This window comes from Bos indicus, chromosome 2 (genome assembly GCF_029378745.1).
Source record: "Bos indicus isolate NIAB-ARS_2022 breed Sahiwal x Tharparkar chromosome 2, NIAB-ARS_B.indTharparkar_mat_pri_1.0, whole genome shotgun sequence".
NCBI classification, from domain to species: domain Eukaryota; kingdom Metazoa; phylum Chordata; class Mammalia; order Artiodactyla; family Bovidae; genus Bos; species Bos indicus.
The window spans coordinates 113749113-113769852 of NC_091761.1; the positions used below are offsets into that span (position 1 = coordinate 113749113).

Genomic DNA, 20740 nt, shown 5'->3' on the forward strand with positions numbered 1-20740 from the left:
ACCTGTGAACAAATGGAAGCTTAGCGATGTCAAGCAAATTGTCTTTAGTCATTCAGCTAGTCAGTGGTGAGAACTTAGCATCACTGGTAATACATCTTTCCAAGAGCTCCAGCAGAAGTATGAAGGCAACTCTCATTGGCTGCCTTGGGTCACATATTAAATCCTGAGCCAGTCAGTGAAGCAAGGGGATAGAATGATTGATTGGACAGGGCAGAATCACGTGGCCACTTCTGGAGCTGAAGTTGGGGTCAGCCCATAATAGGGAACCATGAAACTTGAGATTACTGATGGTTGTGTTCTCCAAAGGGAATTCATACTATTCCAGAAGAAAGAATAAGTGGATTCTAGATAGGTGAAAATGACAGATGACCTTCATACCTCCTCAATTTTACTTTTAAATACTTATTTTTTTTAATGTTTAACCATTTACTGCCAAAGCTTTCACCAAGAATTTCACAAATGTTTGCACATAGCACACTTGAGTTATGCATAATCCTACCAACACTGATACAGAAATTAAGCACAGAAGTTTCTCATTTCTTCTGGATCTCTCCATGTATAGGTGTTATTAAACTTTGTTTGACAATAACTACCTAAATAAATAAGTAATAAAGCATGAAAAGCAAACCAAAAGGAGGAGTAAAAGAAGTAACTTTAGTAAACTAACTCACCATCAATCAAGAGTATTTTTGAGGTCATTTCAATGATTCCAACAGATTTAATTTATGAACATCCAAGAATCAGTGAACCTTGGCAAGTGCTTCTTATTATAAGTGATGAAAAAGCACCCTGAGAATTTGGATGGCTTCCCTCAGGTCTCACAGGACGGTAATAGCATTTCTTAGACATTGCTGTTGAGATTTTTCTAGGGCAGCATTTTACAACTAGTGGTTCCCAAATCCTCTGGAGTTTTCAAAGGTTTTCCCATATTTCTTGTACTTCAACATGATGTTTTCCACTGTTTCAAATTTTTGTTTTTCAAATACTCAAATGGATGATTAATTGGATAAAAAATGACCCTTTTAAGAGAACTCTTTGGGGGTTCAGAGTCCATAGGAAACAACAGTGCTTAAAGTCTTCATTCTCAGAACCCTTTATGTTCTTCAAAGTTATTGAGAACCCCAAAGAGCTTTCCTTTATCTGGGTTAGGTCTACTATTTCTCATGCTAGAAATTAAAACTGAGAATTAAAAATTATCTGTTCATTCAAATAGTAAACCCATTACTGCTAAGTCGCTTCAGTCGTGTCCAACTTTGTGCAACCCCATAGACAGCAGCCCACCAGGCTCCCCTGTCTCTGGGATTCTCCAGGAAAGAACACTGGAGTGGGTTGCCATTTCTTTCTCCAGTGCATGGAAGTGAAAAGTGAAAGTGAAGTCGCTCAGTCGTGTCCGACTCTCAGCGACCCCATGGACTGTAGCCCACCAGGCTCCTCCATCCACGGGATTTTCAGGCAAGAGTACTGGAGTGGGGTGCCATTGCCTTCTCCAAACCCATTACACATTAACATAAAATTTTTTTCTCATGAAAGATGACACTGTTTTCCAAAATTGTAACAGATGCTTAGAAGATTGACATTTTTTACATTTTCACAAATCTCTTTGATGTCTGTTTCAGTAGAACATATGATTTCATCTATATTGGATTCGGTCTGTTGTGATATGTTGCTTTGGTTAAAAGGTATCAAGGAAATCTAGACTTAAATATATGTGAAAGAGGAGGGATATTTTAATAGCATTTTCATATAATTGTGGCTATTCTTCTTTAATGCTTTCCCCAAATTCAACAAACAACAGTTTGGTTAAGGTTAGCTACATATCAATAAACTCATTATGCTTTGTTACATTAAAATACCTTGGTCTATTTAGATTTAAGTGTATGTTTATTGGTGAGTGATTTATAACATAGGGTTTTTAGAAAATGTATCATGCAAATCTTCCCTAGGTTGACACATTTTGTTATAAAAAATCAAAAACAACACATTCATTAATATAGCCACTGATCTCCTAAGAAGTCTTTAAGTTTAAGGGTTCTGTCAAGCTCAGAGTGAGAAATAAAAGTGTTTGAAAAGTTTACTTTTTGCCTGAAAGCTCAAATACATCATTGTCAACACATACTGCTAGTTGTCTTCCTTAAAGCAATAAGCTAACTTCATTCATTTTTTTGAGAAGATGTCTGCCGAATACGAAAGTGTGTGTGGCAGTGGAAAAAATGCATAATTACTAGTACAATTTGGCGCTATTGTTTACTGTTCTACTGTGTCAGCAGACTTATCCAACCTTGTTTTTGTACTTTGAGTGTGTTTGTCAACACAGTAGAGAAGACCAAATAATGTCTTAGTATTTTTATGAAAGCAGTGTTTACCTTATGCCGTGCACCTCCTCAAAGGGTGTTAGAGGCCTTCAGAAGTTCTGCTGTGGACTGAATAAGCATAGCCATTGCTGGAGATCAGGTTGAAGTCCCTGCCATGGGGATGTCAATGTAGAGTCTTACAGTCATCTTTTTTTTTTTTTAATTGGGGTAGAGGTAATGTTGAGTTAGCTTCTAGTGTACAATGAAGTGAATTAGCTATTTGTCCACATATATCCCCTCCCTCTTGTTCCTCCCTACCATCAGCCCCCTATCCCGCCCCTCTAGGTCATCACAGGGCACCACGCTGAGTTCCCTGTGTTTTATAGCAGGTTCTCACTAGCTTACTAGTTTACACACAGCAATGTGTATATGCCAATCCCAATTTCCCAAGTCACCCCATGTCCTAAGACACATATTATTTAGTTTATGTCTATAACAGACAGTGTATTTAAGGTGGAATCGTAAGAACATCATATTTATATATGAAAATAACATTGCATTTATATATACAAATATAAGAACACTGCATTTATATGTATAAAGAGCATTGTATTTATAGTAAAACATGCTACAAGACCACGCACAACTTCAGTATCTGGTCACCCTTTGTCACAGGATATTTGCTGTTCTTTAAACCACAAAATCAGTTGTATAAAGAAGAATCACTAGTATGATGTCCAATGTTGATTGTCATTTACATTAATAAGGTGAGTGATACACCAAAATTTAAGCCTGGAATTTCTTTATTTTTGTTATTTAGAAGTCATATATCACATATTATATAAATACATGAAGTTATTTATGCCATGCATTCATTCCTAATATCAGAGGATGAAAGAGTTTTCTGTTTTTTGTTTGTTTATTCTATTTTTGACATCATAACATGAAGTTAAATTTTTATTCCCATGGTAATAGTTGATCCTGTATATCAAATGCCTTTCCCTCTATTTCTTGGCAGATGAATTTTTATGTAATAATTTTTAAGATACTTAATTAGCATATATTACTTGTTAAATAGATAAAATATGTTCCTTTATAAACATATACTTTAATTCTCTTTTATGTGGAATCAAGTATCTTTTTTTTTAAAGCACACCTTCATATTCAGCTAAGGTGATGAAGATCTTAAGGGCATTTCAGAAATCATGTGTTTTAATAAAAGAGGCTCTCAAATTTAAAAAGCTGTTAATGCTACAGTATGCCATGTTGCCGTGTAAGAAACTAACCGTGCATTACAGCACTGGGGGCATCCCTGCGTATGAGCAGTGTGATTTAAATTGTCTCTGCATAAGAAAGTCGGAGAAGGCAATGGCAACCCACTCTAGTACTCTTGCCTGGAAAATCCCATGGGCGGAGGAGCCTGGTAGGCTGCAGTCCATGGGGTCACTAAGAGTCGGACACGACCAAGAGATTTCACTTTCACTTTTCACTTCCATGCACTGGAGAAGGAAATGGCAACCCACTCCAGTGTTCTTGCCTGGAGAATCCCAGGGACGGGGAAGCCTGGTGCGCTGACGTCTATGGGGTCACACAGAGTTGGACACCACTGAAGTGACTTAGCAACAGCAGCAGCATAAGAAAGTGGAAGCAAGGGAAAGCCCAGCCCTCAGATACTCAGAAGGAATACAACCGGTACTCCTAACCGCAAGTGCATGGGATTCTCTTTCTCTTGTATGCAATGGATTCTTTAATTTTCTACCTTTGACATTGGATTATATATTTTATCCATCAGGTTGCCACCTCACTTTTATCTGGGTTTTAGATCTTTACCAGAATTCCAGTATTCCCAAGGAGAATCACCAATTACTCCAGCATCAATAGTTTTACTACCTGACCCTTCAGATAACACTAGAATTTGGTCCATAACTAAAGGATGCTAGGATTCATTCAGTACCATATGAATGCTTGCTTAGAGGAATGCCCCTAATGGAGATGAAGAGAAAGAAGTATGTCTACTCCCAGGATGGAGTTTTGCATTTGATTTTCTTTCTCCACTGTCACAAAGTGATCACATAATTGATCAGATTTGTTTCATCTTTCAGCATCATAGTGACAGTGCCTGGGTCTGTGGGCTGATGGGTTCTCATGGATCTATACAAATGCTGTTGTTCAGTCACTAAGTCATGTCTGACCCTTTGTGACTCCATGGACTGCAGCATGCCAGGCTCCTCTGTCCTTCACTATCTCCCAGAGTTTACTCAAATTCACATCCATTGAATCGGTAATACTATCTAACATCTCATCCTCTGCCACCCACTTCTTTTGCCTTCAGTCTTTCCCAGAATCAGAGTCTTTTCCAATGAGTTGGCTCTTTGCATCAGGTGGCCAAAGTATTGGAGTTTCAGCTTCAGCATCAACACTTCCAATGAATATTCATGGTTGATTTCCCTTAGGATTGGCTGGTTTGATCTCCTTCCTGTCCAAGGGACTCTCAAGAGTCTTCTCCAGCACCATAGTTCAAAAGCATCAATTCTTCAGTGCTCAGCCTTCTTTATGGTCCAACTCTCACATCCATACATGAGTACTGGAAAAACCATAGCTTTGACTATACAGACCTTTGTCATCAAAGTGATGTCTCTGCTTTTTAATATGTTAAGTTTGCCATAGCTTTCGTTTCAAAAAGCAAGTCTCTTTTGACTTCATGGCTGCAAATACTTGATACTTAAAAAAAATAGTAGCACCAAAATTCCAAATGAAACTTCCACATTAACATGAATGAATATCTAACTAAATCAATACAAAATGTAACTAATCAACACAAAATGTAGGTCAATTTAATTAATTGTTAAGTTTAACATTAAAACAGTTTCATTACACCTGAAAATAAATTCCAGATTAGATTGTCTAATTCTATAAGGATTCCTGAGCGTGCATGATTACTGTCTAGAAATCATAGCCAATCATGAATTAATTGGATTATTCACAGTCCAGTAATTTCAAAGTAAAATTATAAAAATGTATTCCAGTTTTATATAATAAAATTTACATTTAATGTAGGATATGAGGGCATCAGATACATTTGCTATGATGTGTGATGGAAGCTTGAAAACAAAACATTTGAAATCTGTGAAGGTTTTAGTATAGTCCTGGCAAAACTGTGCCTTTATTACTCAAGCATCAGTTTATCTCAAATAGCAAATGTGTTATTTAAAAAACAAAATGCCTTCCCCAGAAATGAAAGTAGAGTTTGCAATCAGTATATCTTGGAGTATTAAATAAAAGGCCTTTCTGTGACCTCCATGTAGCACAAAGTCATTGATTAGAAACTTTCAGCAATGTGATTGACCAGGGAAAACCATGTTGTGTACTGAAAAAATAAAACAAGATGGAGAAAAAATATGTCTCCCCAGAATTTGACTGATCTTATTTCTTTGACGCTAGATGAAAGTGTTTTCTTTAGTGAAAATGCACTAATCTCTTATTGCTGTGTAGATCCAGATTGAGAACAGTCATTTGTCTTTTCTTTCTGAAAGCAAAGAAAACCTCAGTGCTCATACTCGAAGCTGTGGATGCCTTGGGGATTCTCCTGTAACAACACCAAGGAACATAATCCTGAACAGAAATTAAATTCACCCTAAAGGGAAGATGGAAAATGATGGCGAGATTACCATCCTTTAAAAATGCAATGAAAGATTGTATCCAGTAAGAATAAAAAGAAAGATAGTAGTTCTTTCTTCTTAAGTAATAAAGTCCAGTTGGCACTTCCTTAATAAAATCATAAGATGATGATGAATTACTGGCCTGGAAACATCGCAGAATAATATCTTGATGATAGTTTATTTTAAGGAGTTAAAGTTACTGTCTCCTTTCTCCTTCCTTCCTCCATCCCTCCCACTTTCTCACCCTCACTTTCCTTCCTTCTTCCTTTTTTCCATTGTCCTCTTTCATTCTTTCTGTCCCTGTGTATCTCCCCCTCCTTATTCTTTCTTGTTGTTTTGTTTTTTTTTTTTTTTTATATTTAACCTTCACTAAAATTGCACAAATAACATCAACTTTTACCTCTAGGTTTTTGGTAGCTTATTACACAAAGACAGGTTTTTCCTTAGGTGTACAAAGAATAAGTAATTTCTAGCTTATAATGACTGTCTTAATGAAATGAGTTTTTTTTTAAGGGGAGGAAAGCCACACTTTAGATCTGTTTTGAGGCATATCTCCATTGTTTGTGGTCCTCTAAAGCCTTGGCAATTTTTTATATTAACAAAGTTCAGGATGAAAACATTGTTTTCAGTACTATAGATCCTAAGCCCCACTGTTTAAGACTTAAACACAGTGTATTTCCAAAGGTGAGTGAACTGGACAATTTAACTTCGATATCAGCTCTACTGCTGCTGCTAAGGCTCTTCAGTCGTGTCCGACTCTGTGTGACCCCATAGACAGCAGCCCACCAGGCTCCGCCGTCCCTGGGATTCTCCAGGCAAGAACACTGGAGTGGGTTGCCATTTCCTTCTCCAATGCGTGAAAGTGAAAAGTGAAAGTGAAGTCGCTCAGTTGTGTTCGACTCTTCGCAACCTCATGGACTGTAGCCTACCAGGCTCCTCCATCCATGGGATTTTCCAGGCAAGAATCTCTAACAGACTCAGTTATAAAAACAGTATCTTTTCTAGGATTTTCAAGACTTTTTCAGAACATCCTTTTGGCCAAAAAAAAAACAAAAAACCTTTGGGTCCAAGATCATAATGGTTTGTTTCACCAACCTGGTCTCACAAACAACATAAAAGATTGCAAATGCATTTAAGTGAAGGACCAGGTGAAATGGAAAACAAGAGTGAAATGAGTATGCTAAAAATAAACCAAAAACTCACAATAAACAAAATTGTCCCTATGACATGATACCATTAAGCAACAATGGAGTATGTATGTGTGTGTGTGTGTGTGTGTGTGTGAACACAGAAATGTGTTTATTGTCTGCATATGCATGTGTACATAATGAATCTGTAAGTAGTCATCTCAGCCTGTCACTGCCACTGCAGGTGATGTCATAACCCATGTGAGCCATGTTGGGAATGGACTTTAAAGCCACCCTGTATGACTGGTTTATGGCTAAACTGCAGTCCCTAAAGGGGTGGTGGATGAACCAAGACATGATGCGGACCACTGTCCAATGAGGGTCAGGCAAGGCCTTTCTGGGTCATGATGAAATTGGGAGTTTGCTTGGATTTTGGTAAGTCTCAGTCTGTGTATTAGAGATATCAGCGTCTATGCTTGAAAGATGCTGATTAAGTCGGAGTCTGACGGGAAACCTAGCAGGGGAAGTTAATCCGTAGGTACGCCGGGTAATATGAAAGGCATGGGATTGTGTCACTCATCGGATAATCTCTTCCACATACACTTTAAAGGAACCTCATAGTAAAAAATATTATTTGCTATCCTTTTCAAGGAAAAAAAAATGTCTAATTTTCTTCATGTACCTAAATGTGTTAATGCCATAAAGGGATATATGGAAATATTGGCTCATTATAAAAACATGTCAACCAGGATTCCAATAGATGCTTACCTTTACCTTTATTTTATAAGATAAAAGATGATTCTTTAAGACATGCAAGGACTTATGCCTCCTGGGAAGTTATGTTCATTTATAAGTTAGATTATGTCAACGTGTGGTACACTTAGATTTGAACACTCATATTTTTAGAGTGTGTATGTAGGTACTAGAATCACCTGCACAATACCCTCAAATATGTCTGAAAATTAGTGTCCTCAGTAGACCATACATTCTGCACTTCTTGGATGAAGGGAACTCTTTCCATCCCCCAAATTCTAATCTCCACAGTATCCTGACAATGACCTGGGTGGCCAATCTAGGTTCCTTAAATAAAGGAAGAGTTAGGAGAAGGCTTTTTAATTTTGAAAAATAATATTATTATGAAAGATTGCAAAGGTCTCAGAAGTATCTATAAACTTAAAAGCAAATGAATTTAAATTAGGGAAATGATACGTTGAAAACAGTATATCGTGAAAATAGCCAGCACAAGACAACTTGAAAATCAGAAAGCTAGAAAATAGAAAAAGAAGGAAAGAATAAGAGAAAGAAGAAAAGATAAAATGAAAAGAGGGCACGATAGAAGAAAAATTTGGAGAAGGTAGAAAGACATTTTAGGACATGGGAGAACCATGGACCAAAGCTGAAAATGAAGCACCAAAAATTGGCTTTTTAACCAATGGGATGTTGTGTCGGTCGCTTAGTCGTGTTCAATTCTTTGCAGCCCCATGGACTGTAGCCCCCCAGGGTTCTCTGTCCATGGAATTCTCCATGCAAGAAAACTGGAGTGGGTTCTGTTCCCTTCTCCAGGGGATCTTCCCAGCCTAATCACTCTGTAGAAACTCATTGTAAATAGGATAAAGTGGACAGGGAACAAAGCCTTGACCTTAAGTGATTTGTTCTTTATTCCCAGGAGCTGATCCTCATGAACAAATTTCGTTTTAATCTGTTGTTATGAAATTGTTTCATCACTTGCCAATGATTAGCATACATCAGAAGAATTCAGTGCATTGAAAGAACCTGCTGCAAAACCAAAAAGAAAGTCTGAGAGCCGGTTCATCACTGCAGACTTTGCTCAGCTAATGCTTTGTCTTTCCTCCTTGTTCACAGAACCGAAAGTAAGCTGCAAACTAGGGCGGTCGGCGTCCACATCAGGTGTGCCCCCTCCATCTGTTACTCCTCTCAGGCAAGCCAGTGACCTGCACCAGAGCCAGGTACCATCATCGTTAGCCAATCGTGATTGACTTCCTGTGATGCGACATGCCAAACGCTTTCCACCTCTGTCTGTCATGTGTTGCTGTAACGACTTTTGCATCTGCTTTTATTTTTCTATGTGTGGATGGGTAGGGGTTGGGATAAGCTGTGGCCGTCTGTGTTTTCATCTAAAAAGGAGATTCCTTCTTCCCTGTGATTGGTGCAACTTTCTTTGCTGTTTGTTATCAAATCGTTTTTGTCTCTGGTTCCCATCGTTCTGTAATATAAATGTAAACTTGTACTATATGTACTGGCTTAGTGGTTGTTTTTTTAAAATTCTTTCTCTCTTCCATGTTTTGTGTACTTTTATACCGTCTCTGAAAATTTATCAACATTTGATAAATTTATCAACTTTGTTTTATGTAGATTTCTTTTTAAATGTTTTGTCCACAACACTCGCACAGATGTTGTCAATGAATTTGTACATATTGTTTAGTTCTTAACCTATGATACTGTAATATTTGTGGCCGTTTAACTTTTATTTTTATTTCGCTTGGAGCATGATTGTAAGATACAATGAATATTGATGTCCTTATAAATATTCCTATAACAAGTCATTTGGATTGAACATGGCAGCTAGTCTTTTTTTCTTAGCTCATAAGGACAAACTGACCAACCACATAATCTAGATATTACCAAAAACTGTAGAAAAACAAGGCAATCTTTAAATAAATTACTTTCTCTCTTACACCAACAGTATCAGAAATGTTCTCAGTAAGGGAATTTAAGTGTTTATGCATGGTAACTGAGATCTCTATTATCATTGGAGAAAAGAGGCGAGAAATAAAGACATAAGCTACAGTATCATTTAACCCTTTATAGTACAATATGTTGCTCTGATGTTCACTTGGTTACATAACTCTGTATGGGAAATTTAGTATGGGGAAAAAAATCACTACACATAAATTCTCTACCTATAACTCATCCAATAGGAATTCAATACAATGACTTAATTTGTGAAGCTTAATTGTGGTTACTGTTAAATATTATGGGTGTTAAATAGGATAATGCTATCCTGCAGTAGTTTTTCTCCGCTTCTTAGCTTTAATCTTCACTTTCATAAAACTCTCTGAAATTGTAAATTAAAAGACTAATAATGATACCTCCATGGGAACTGTCCATTACTGATTAGAAAATTACATATTCATCAATTATGTAAAATGTCAAGCTATTTTAAAAACATAACCAAGCAAACTAATTGCATTTTTTTCTAATGGAATACAGGGTGCTTTTTTAGTATTTTGGCCTCACTTAAGTAGTCACAGGATTTGATTTATGAATATATGTGATATCTACAAACCCAAGAGATGAGAGGTTTCTCTCAAGGGGGTGTCTCAAGTGCCACTTAGAATTTTTTGTGTCTTATTTAAAAGTTTAAATGCCTTTACAACTAATGAATCCACCTCAAATGCTTTTTCAGTATAAAAGAAGTAGAAACAAGAAGACAATGAATAAATAAATAAATAACACAACTAACCTCACTAAGATAAACTGCCATCTTAGTTGATTAAAACTATTGCAAAATATTACACTTGTTGATTTTCTAAAGCTTAAAATATTGGATACAGAAAGGAGAGAGCTTTAGTTAACTGGCAGAGGATTGCATTAATACAATCAACTTTCCAAGTGCTTATACCTTAGTATTACAAGACTTTGGTAACATAGAGAGGTTTTGTGGTCTTTGTTCCCTTTGCTTTTTCGGCTTATTATCTTTGTAGCTGTTTCATCCTGAGCCCCTTCAATGCTCAATGAAAGGGTTCTTGGGGGTAACTTCCAGAACAGAAACAAGGTGCAATCTTTGTGTCTTTGCATTATCAGCTCTTCATTTATCTGATGGGGTGTTCTTCATTCTTCAACATACAGCAACAAGAGAAAGGCCCTCTTGGTACTTGTTTGGTGCACTTTTTCTTTCCAACCAGGAGAAATTCTGGCACCCAGCCATGTTGTAGATAGGTTGTCAGGACTGCAAATTAGAAGGCTGACCTCTGTGACTCTCTCCCGTGTGTTGTGACTAGATGTAGCATTCACCTCTTCCATATTCTGAGCTAATGAGGTGAACATGGCTTAGAAGAACCCTGCTCTGCATTGCTACAAATTGGAACTGAACTGAAGTTGAGTACTTTTTGAAGTCCCTCTTCTCACCTCATTCCCATGCTCTTGCCTGAGATGTCACCTTAAGTTACAACAAAGATGACCCTGTCCTTTGCTTAGTCACCCAAGTCCACCCTTTGCCAGTTTCACCCAAGGTGAAAGACATTTAAGCACACTGGATATTCGTACACAAATTAGGAGATGGAACACCTAACACTGTCACACAAATAATTACCCTGGTCACTTTTTTAAAAGTGTTTTTCCAACACCAGAATTCCTGATAGCTATTAAAACACAGAAAGCTTAATAGAAGATGGATAAACTTCTTACTAGGAAATCTTTGGAAGACCATGTCATCTTATACTTTCATCTTGTACTTTCAAGCAAACAAAAATAATCAGTGAGCCCTGAAATAATTCCAGTGGTGCTTATCTACTGATGAACCTGGCTTTAAGAAGAGATGGGACTTTTCTTCTCATAGAGCAGGAACTGCGTGTGTGTGTGTGCTTCGGATTGTTAATGCCTTACCTCTTTTCAGTTTCCTCAGTACTGATTTCTTGCTTACCACTTCGGATCATGGTTAGAGCTTTCTGAGAAGGATCGCAGGAGGAAACAGAAGGGCCTAAAGTTACTCCAGCAGAGATGGGCAGAGGTGACCAAAACGGATGGACCCTTAGCCCTAGGAGCCTAGACCAGATATGATGGACCACGCCAAAGAATCTAGAGTTAATAGTGATTGACTGACCCACAGAGGAGCATGAGGCCCATGGTGATTGCCCTCCAAGGCCATTGATATAAAAAGTGGAGGTAGTGTTTGCTTGGTTTTGCAGTCTCTTTTGGCTTCAGGTAGTAAAACAGGCACAAGATTTGTAGAAATATACTGGAACTTTAAAAAACGTTTAAAAGAGGAAATGGGAAACTCAGGAAAGAAACATGAGTTCCAAAGCATTTACAATTTTTATACAACAGATACTCTTCTCTGAAATGCAGAGAGAAGAAAAATAGATCTTTTCTTTCTTAATTCACTCCTGAATAAATAGAGCAGTCATGGGACAATTAGCAAAAAGTGACATTTCCTTGGAATTTCATAGCAAGGCAGCCACATATTTTGGCATTTGTCATAATGCAGATCTTTGGAAATTAGATGGAATTTCTGCAACTGCAATGACAAAGCTATTTCTTTTCTTATTGATAAGAGCAAAACTGTATAGAAGTCATGTTTTGAAGTTGGATATTATCACTTTCTCGTTTTCTTCTGTGGTGAAGTAGAAAGCCTGTGCTCAGAGGGAAGAAGTGTGAGCACTATTAGAGACAGCAGATTATGTTCACATTATCCCTCCATCTCTGACCTGTGTCATCAGTGAGCCCCATTTCATTGGAAATGGGTCACCTCCAGCAGCCGGTGAAGGAATAGAAAATAAGGAGCACAGCCATGAGAAAATCAGACCGTCTTTCAAGAAGGGAGCAGCTAGAGTGTCTTCAGACAGAAGCACCCACTGTCTTTGGTAAATTGTTCCTAAGAAATGTTTGTACGTATTTTTCTGGGAACGAAGGAGTTGAGAACCACATTTTCCGTCTCTCTCTCACACACGCACACACACAAACAGACACACTTAAGCACACACATCCACACAAACTCTCACATACTCACACAATCTCACACACACACACACACACACCCCACACACATACCCATTCACAAACATATGCACTTTTTAATTAACAACTCCCCACGTAAAACCAGGGAGTCACAGAGCTAACAGTGACCTAAGTGTTGAACAGAAAACTCACGTTCTCTCTAAGGTTTATTGTTGTAAACTAGATCATATCTGATTTTCCTTGATGTTGGGGAAGGGTGACAAAGGCCATCTGTCATTTCCTTTGGACCTACAGTTTGAAATCTGGAGGTCCTGAATTTCCATGGGAATTTAAAACTCACCCCCCAAAGCCATTATCTCTTGTTCTCTGGACCCATGTGGGATGAGAGCTGCCTTCTCACCCTCCAGCCGAGCCATTGCCCAGACCAGATCCTGCTGTGCGCTTACAAGCTGTTATCCAGGCAAACAAGCCCAGTCCCTTTCAACTTGCCCCTTCAGGATCATTTCTCAAACGGTTATTTCTTTTGATGCAGTCCTCTGGACTCCCCCCAAGCTCCTAACATCCTCCTTGAGCTTGATGACTCTGCTGAGGCCTAATGAGAGCCTACCCAGGTTGCCTGCTGAGCAGAATTCCTTTTCAATTCCCATGGGCTCCATGGCTGTGTCTGTATGCCAGCATCTGGCTAGGTTTCTGAGATAATGGAAGATGAATGTGTTAGCATCTACAGCAAGACGCACATCCAGGTGTGTTTCTAGATGTCACTCATGTCACAATTGTTTTCTAGATACATTAAAAAAGACTTAATCACCCAAAGATAGAGATCAGGAATCCGTACCTATGAAAGACTAGGATTTAAGATTTAAGTAGATTCTGTAACAAGGACTTTGCCCAACTTAGTGTGTGACACTCAGTGGCTTTCGTTGACCTACTAAATACCTCTCTTGATAAATGTCTCTTTCTATATATCCTTGAAAAAATGTGTTTCTCACGCAATCCAATGTAATCTTTCGCTTGGCCTTGAATACCTTCAAAGTCGTGGGATGTTTCTGCTGGTCCCACAACCTCAGTGATGCTTTGCCTTAAAGCTTTGAGAAGACCCATGCTCTTTCTCAGACTGTGTGTGAGTTCTAGGCTTTCATTTGACTCTCAGACAATCAGCACATTTGCACACAGAACCTGTAGGAGCCTGGAGAGCATGAGAAAGACTAAAGACAAAAGAAGACTGAGCATAGTAATGTAAATACACAAGCAAGGGCAGAGCAAGGAATTCTAGTTTCATCTACTCGGTGCCCACCCATGTTTCTCAATAATGTAAGCTCAGAGGGTATGTCCTTAGTTAATGTCACCTTGTGTGCATTGTATCAGGTGGAAAAATGAAAATAAAGCTCTCGATTAGCTGAAGTTAAAGTATCCCACAATGTGAGAGCTCTGAGTTTTAGTTTTATTCGAGGACTTACTGAGAACTATATCCTGTGAGTTATAGCTGCTCAGATGACTCTGAGGAACTGCTCCACAGAAGAAAATGGAGGGGCCAGTACACATGTGATTCTAGCAGAGGGGGAAATGCCACCTAGGAAACATCTCAGAAGAACGTTACTGCTAGTCCCGAAGAACGGATATCTCAGTTCATGATTTTAGTTCTTTACTAAGAAAGTGAAGATGCAAGAATCCAGGTTCATAAAAAGTTTCTCTTTAAGCATTTATTTCTATGGGGCTGATTTGCCTGTTTTCCCAGGACACGGAGTGTCTCATTCTGATCTTCACCCTGAAAGCAATTCAGGGTGTGTTGCAGGTCAGCGATGACAGTGGCTAGTGACTTCATCATTGCATGGCAGTACCCGAGGATGGGTGACATTCCTTGCTTCACAAGTTCTAAGAGTAGAACATTTTCAGTCCTCTTTAGAATTCATGTATATCATTAGTATAGATGTGACTTGTTTTGCCAAGACCAAAATTCCTGCCCTGGGTTCTGGAACATGTATGCCGTGAGATTTTGCCTGATCAGTTTCATATACACTGTTAAGTGCCCCCGTCGAGTAGTTAAGGTTTTGTGTGAGATGGGAGAAAGCAGTATTAGTAGAGAAAGGGCAGAATATGTGGGTGGAGAGCACGTGGCATCCCAACTTAACCTGATGAAGGGGCCCTTTTTCTACCATCCCTTGCTCAGGTGTTGAACGAACTTTTCTTCTGTTTTTGAGACCCTGTAATTTTCCAGGTCCTATTAGACCTGAGCTAAGAGAATGTTTACATTGCATTTGTACCTGTACACAGCTGGTTTGATTGTATGCTCAGGGATAACATCATAGTATAGAGATGGTAAAAAAAAAAAAAAGCAAAACAGAAAGAGAACATACAATCAGGGGAAGCGGAACTCACTGCATTCTTTGCATATAGCTCCCCCACCGCAGAACCTCCTTCAGGCTATGCAATTGAGTTTTAAATAACTACTGTTGTTTGTTTCATTCTGCATACAAGTTAACCTGACAGTTATTTCCAAATATGTTAAAGCCTGATGGGAGGTGCTTGGAAAACCCCCACTAAGTTTACTGTGCAATGTTCTCATCTTATTGGAGAAGGGTTTGTCTGTACAAAGTTCAAACTGTAAAATAAAATGCCATCTTCACAAAGATTATGTTACAAAGGATTTATCGTTGTTTGTGATAATAATATTATTCACCAAAGAGATTGGATCTAGGCTTGTCAAAAGTGGAATAAATTCATGTGACCAGTAGGAGTGTCAGTGGTTGTATTGATCTATTGCTGTATATTATAGCATCATTGTATTAAAATAATGCACGTGCCAAAAAGTAAACAAAAGCTACTGTGTGCCCTCTGCAGTCTTGCCTGGTTGATTTATAAAAACGGTAGTGCCTTGTGGACCTCCCTAAATTAGTGTCATATTTAAAGAAGAAGATTTTGTCACTACCTTTCAATAACAGGCAAATCCAGTAATCTGTGTCATGAAATGTTGGCATGATTTAGCTTCCATTTTCATACAAAGAATTCAGAGGGCAGAAACTAAGATTGCTTTCTGCAGTGGACCACAATCTGAATTGAGAAACTTCGACGTATTATGAAGGAATTGTGTGCTTGTGTATATTTCACATGGCAGAATATTTAGGATCACTTTTTAAAGGCCAATTATCTCAAGATCAGTCTTTCAATAGCCCCAATATTGAGTAGTATGAAACTAAAGAAACCCATCCTTTTACCCCGATTCCAATCCCCCCACTCAGTAATCTTGCATTTACTCCCTTGGCGCAGGAGGCGGAGTATAACAAAACAAGAGAATGTTCTCTGAGAAATCTTGAACAAATTGACAAGTTAGAGTGAGGATAAGGAAAAATGAACTCTGAGAGTGCCTGCTACCTGACTTTGCCTACCTTTATCTGTGTATGCCCTGCTCAGCATCAAAGTTGTTGCCATAAACCACCAGGGCCACAGGAAAAGGTGTACAGTTGCTTAGGTATATAATCCAGCATTCTTTAACCCATGGGAAGGATACAAGGATCTCTAGGGTTCTTAGATGAAAGGAAAGGAAAGTGAAGTTGCTCAGTCGTGTCCGACTCTTTGCAACCCCATGAACTGTATAGCCTATCAGGCTCCTCTGTCCATGGGATTTTCCAGGCAATAGTACTGGAGTGGATTGCCATTTCCTTCTTTGGGGGAATCTTCCCGACCCAGGGATCAAACCCAGGTCTCCCTCATTGTAGACAGACGCTTTACCGCTTGAGCCACCAGGGAAGTCTAAGATGAAGTCTTAGATGAAGGTGCATGATAAAAATTATGTACCATTCATTGTCATTCCCGATGAGCTTCTTGTATGCCAGGCCAGTGACGACAGCCTTCTTATATTGTTGAAGGTGTGCTTCCTACAGCCCCACCCTGTGATCATCTCATTAATTTCAAATAAGGATACTAAAGTGAGGTTACATACCTTGTCCAAATTTTGTACCTATTAAGTGTCCGTCTGTGATTCCAACTGGTTCACAGTTGGTTAAAATGTGAGTGGTAGAGGATGTAAAAACCTCCCCTGGAATCCTGGCTCCAGCCCTCAGTCACTGTGTGTCCTTGAATACATTGTTCAACTTTGCAGAGTCTGTTTTCTCATCTGTAAAATGAGAGCAGTATTATCTGCCCATGGCGCTAGTGGTAACGAACCCACCCGCCAATGCAGGAGATGGAAGAGATGCGGGTTGGATTCCTGGGTGGAGAAGATCCCCTGGAGGAGGGCAGAGCAACCCACTCCAGTATTCTTGCCTGGAGAATCTATGAACAGAGGAGTCTGGGGGACTATAGTCCATGGGGTCACAAAGACTTGGACACCACTGAAGCAGCTTAGCACACAGCACATGGTTGTTGTTGAGGATTAATAAGATAACATATGTATGTAAAGTCCTAGACAGAAATTACATGTTAGAAAAATAAGAATTCTTTCCTTTATAGCTTTCTCCTTCTTCCAAAATGCAAATTTCCTGCTTGCTGACAAGTCCTAAGGAGAAGAGTCATTGTAGTCAGTGGAATTCAGAAAACAATGGGCACAGAGAGATGGTTCTGTCCACCCTGTATTGCTGACCTTATATAGAACAGCTAGCAGGCGGTAATAATAAAAAAGCAGACGGATTTTTAGTGAGTTTTGTTACTGACTTTAAGTTCTTTAGAGGGTGTATCTCTTTATTACAGCATCTGAGACAGATTGGTTTCTCCACCCCATCTAGGTACACTTGATACGATTATCTTTCTCATTCCTTCTCCTCCAAATAGGGAATTAGATATTCAGTTGTTTACCATCTAATAAGGATGCATGTTATTAGATGGTAAACATTAAACAAGATGTCTTATGGTTTAGATGCTAAGTCGTGCCTAACTCTTGCGACCCCATTGACTGTAGCCTGCCAGGCTCCTCTGTCCGTGGGATTCTCCAGGCAAGAACACTGGAGTGGGCTGCCATTTCCTTCTCCAGGGGATCTAATCTAATATGACGGTAAACTTCTAATAAGGATGCATCTTATTAGATGGTTGTAGTTGGCATCTCTTCTTACCTTGTAGATGCCACATGTGATTTGGAAGCAAAGCAAGTAGAAGTCGACTAATGGTATCAATTCAGAAATACCAGCAGTCCTCTGACACTGAGCTTCTCTGCAGCTTGGCTTCAGATGTGAACGAACGTAATGAAAACGCTAGAGCTGCCGAGAAGTTGTTATCTGCAAAGACAGGATACATTTGTTGCCAACTTCGGCTTTCCTTAAAGCTTCCCGGGGCCTCAGTTTGCGATGCTTTGTTTTCTGAGCTGCACGTGTATTTGCCCACAAGCTCGCCCATTATGATATTTCATCCTATTATATCAATTTAACTTTCATATGCCCACTATATCGATGCTGCTTGCTTTTGTTTTTCATTTTTATTTTTTTTCCTTGTCAATGAAGAAAGCATTAAGGCTATTGCATTATAAACGTTATGGAAACAAGGCAGCCTGAATTTTAACAACGTTCAGCCTTGCCAAGTGAATGTATGCCAAATCTAGTCCCAATATATAGAGATCAATTACCACTGTTTAGTATTTCTTAGGCAAAATCAGAGGCAATGGGATTTATTTATTTATTTTATTTTACTTATTGTCATTTTTGGAATTCCCATTTGTTCCTCTTCAAATGCCAAGGGTGATGTAGTTAACTAAGCTAACAATACTATGAATGTATTTGGGGAAGTGAAGCTGAAGATTTTAAATCCATTTACAGTCACATTAGTTTATGCCATGCGTTTTCAAGCCGATCTTTAAAGTTTCTATGTCACTTTTTTCTATTTTAGAAAATAGAGGCTTTGGGAGGCAGTTGAAAATATTTAACTGCTAAATTTATTCAAAATGTCGGTAGAGCTGAATGTGAAGCTTTAGCTCCAAGTCTAGAGGACAAATCAAGAATTCCTAACTGTAGGTCTGGTTTGAGTTGTACACAGAGAACTGCTGAAAGAGTATTAAAGTTTTACAGAATGAGAACTCCACTTGAGAACTAAATGCTATGCTTGTACTCTGCTGTCAGTTTTATCAGCAGACGTCACATCTTAGAAACCTTCTCCAGAAAAAACTCAAACTGTTAAACATGCACGTGAGGTTCTAGATGGGCGGCGGCCCACCTAGTTTGGGGAAAATAAAGTAACATTGAGTGGACGCTTGGCGCCACCTAGTGTCTAAAGTGTACTTTGCAATCTGTATTTACATAGGAAGAATTGACTTCAGCAAAATTGCGTCCTGTCAGAGATGTTTCGCAGTTTGGGATAATGAACATAATGCTTATAGAAATCCAGGGAAAACTTTTGGACCTTGTTTTGGACCTTTTCATTACTTTAGCTTTGTAATTTTAAGTTAACTTTTAAATGCACCTTTTTCTACTTTTGTGTGGATCGGTGAGGAACCACAGATAGTAATCACCGAGGGTTATATATTATTTACGAATCAGTTCAGTTCAGTCGCTCAGTCGTGTCCGACTCTTTGCGACCCCATGAACCGCATCATGCCAGGCCTTCCTGTCCATCTCCAACTCCCGGAGTCCACCCAAACCCATGTCCATTGAATCGGTGATGCCATCCAACCATCTCATCCTCCGTCGTTCCCTTCTCCTCCTGCCCTCAACCTTTCCAAGAATCAGGGTCTTTTCAAATGACTCAGCTCTTCACACCAGGTGGTCAAAGTATTGGAATTTCAGCTTCAACATCAGACCCTCCAATGAAAAACCAGGACTGATCTCCTTTAGAATGGACTGGTTGGATCTCCTTGCAGTCCAAGGGACTCTCAAGAGTTTTCTCCAACACCACAGTTCAAAAGCATCAATTCTTCGGCACTCAGCTTTCTTTATAGTCCAACTCTCACATCCATACATGACCACTGGAAAAACCATAGCCTTGACTCGACGGACCTTTGTTGGCAAAGTAATGCCTCTGCTTTTTAATATGCTGTCTAGGTTGGTCATTACTTTCCTTCCAGGGAGCAAGCATCTTTTAATTTCATGGCTGCAGTCACCATGTGCAGTGATTTTGGAGCCCCCCAAAATAAAGTCAGCCACTGTTTTCACTGTTTCCCCATCTATTTGCCATGAAGTGATGGGACCAGATGCCATGATCTTAGTTTTCTGAATGTTGAGCTTTAAGCCAACTTTTTCACTCTCCTCTTTCACTTTCTTCAAGAGGCTCTTTAGTTCTTCTTCACTTTCTGCCATAAGGCTGGTGTCCTCTGCATATCTGAGGTTATTGATATTTCTCCCAGCAATCTTGATTCCAGCTTGTGCTTCATCCAGCCCAGCATTTCTCACAATGCACTCTGCATATAAGTTAAATAAGCAGGGTAACAATATACAGCCTTGATGTACTCCTTTTCTTATTTGGAAATCCAAATATTTCTGCTTTATTGACTATGCCAAAGCCTTTGACTGTGTGGATAACAATAAACTATGGAAAATTCTGAAAGAGATTGGAATACCAGACCACCTGACCTGCCTCTTGAGAAACCTGTGTACAGGTCAGGAAGCAACAGTTAGAACAGGACATGGAACAACAGACTGGTTCCAAATTATTTATGAAAAATGAGGCTATTTTCATTGGGATTTATGACATTTTCTGTGCATTGTGATTCCCTAAATCCAGGCTGAGCCTTGAAGAAGGGGGATCATTACCCCTATTTTGCAGACTGAAAAGTCATGGAGCAGAGAAAGCCTGACTGACTGGAAGAATTCCTTCTTGATTTTGTTTGACACCAATATGTTTAACCCTGGAGAAAGAAATGAGAAACCACTCCAATATCCTTGCCTGGAAAATCCCATGGACCAAGAAGCCTGGTGGGCTGCAGTCCATGGAGTCTCAAAGAGCTAGGCAAGACTGAGTGACTAACACACAACGTGTTTAGCGCACCTGACTTAAGGTTCTTTCCTGAAAAGAGCAATCTCCCTTGACCAGTAGACAAGTTTACTTCTCACTT

At 39.1% G+C, this 20740-nt stretch overlaps 1 protein-coding gene across 1 annotated transcript in view; it reads left to right on the plus strand.

The window, feature by feature from the left end:
* NYAP2 (neuronal tyrosine-phosphorylated phosphoinositide-3-kinase adaptor 2) overlaps window positions 1-20740 on the plus strand; it is a 321945-nt gene that overhangs the window by 256281 nt on the left and 44924 nt on the right. Inside the window, exon 6 of the mRNA XM_070773227.1 lies at window positions 8941-9044. Coding sequence (XP_070629328.1) covers window positions 8941-9044 — 104 coding nt within the window. The remainder of the gene's footprint in view (window positions 1-8940; window positions 9045-20740) is intronic.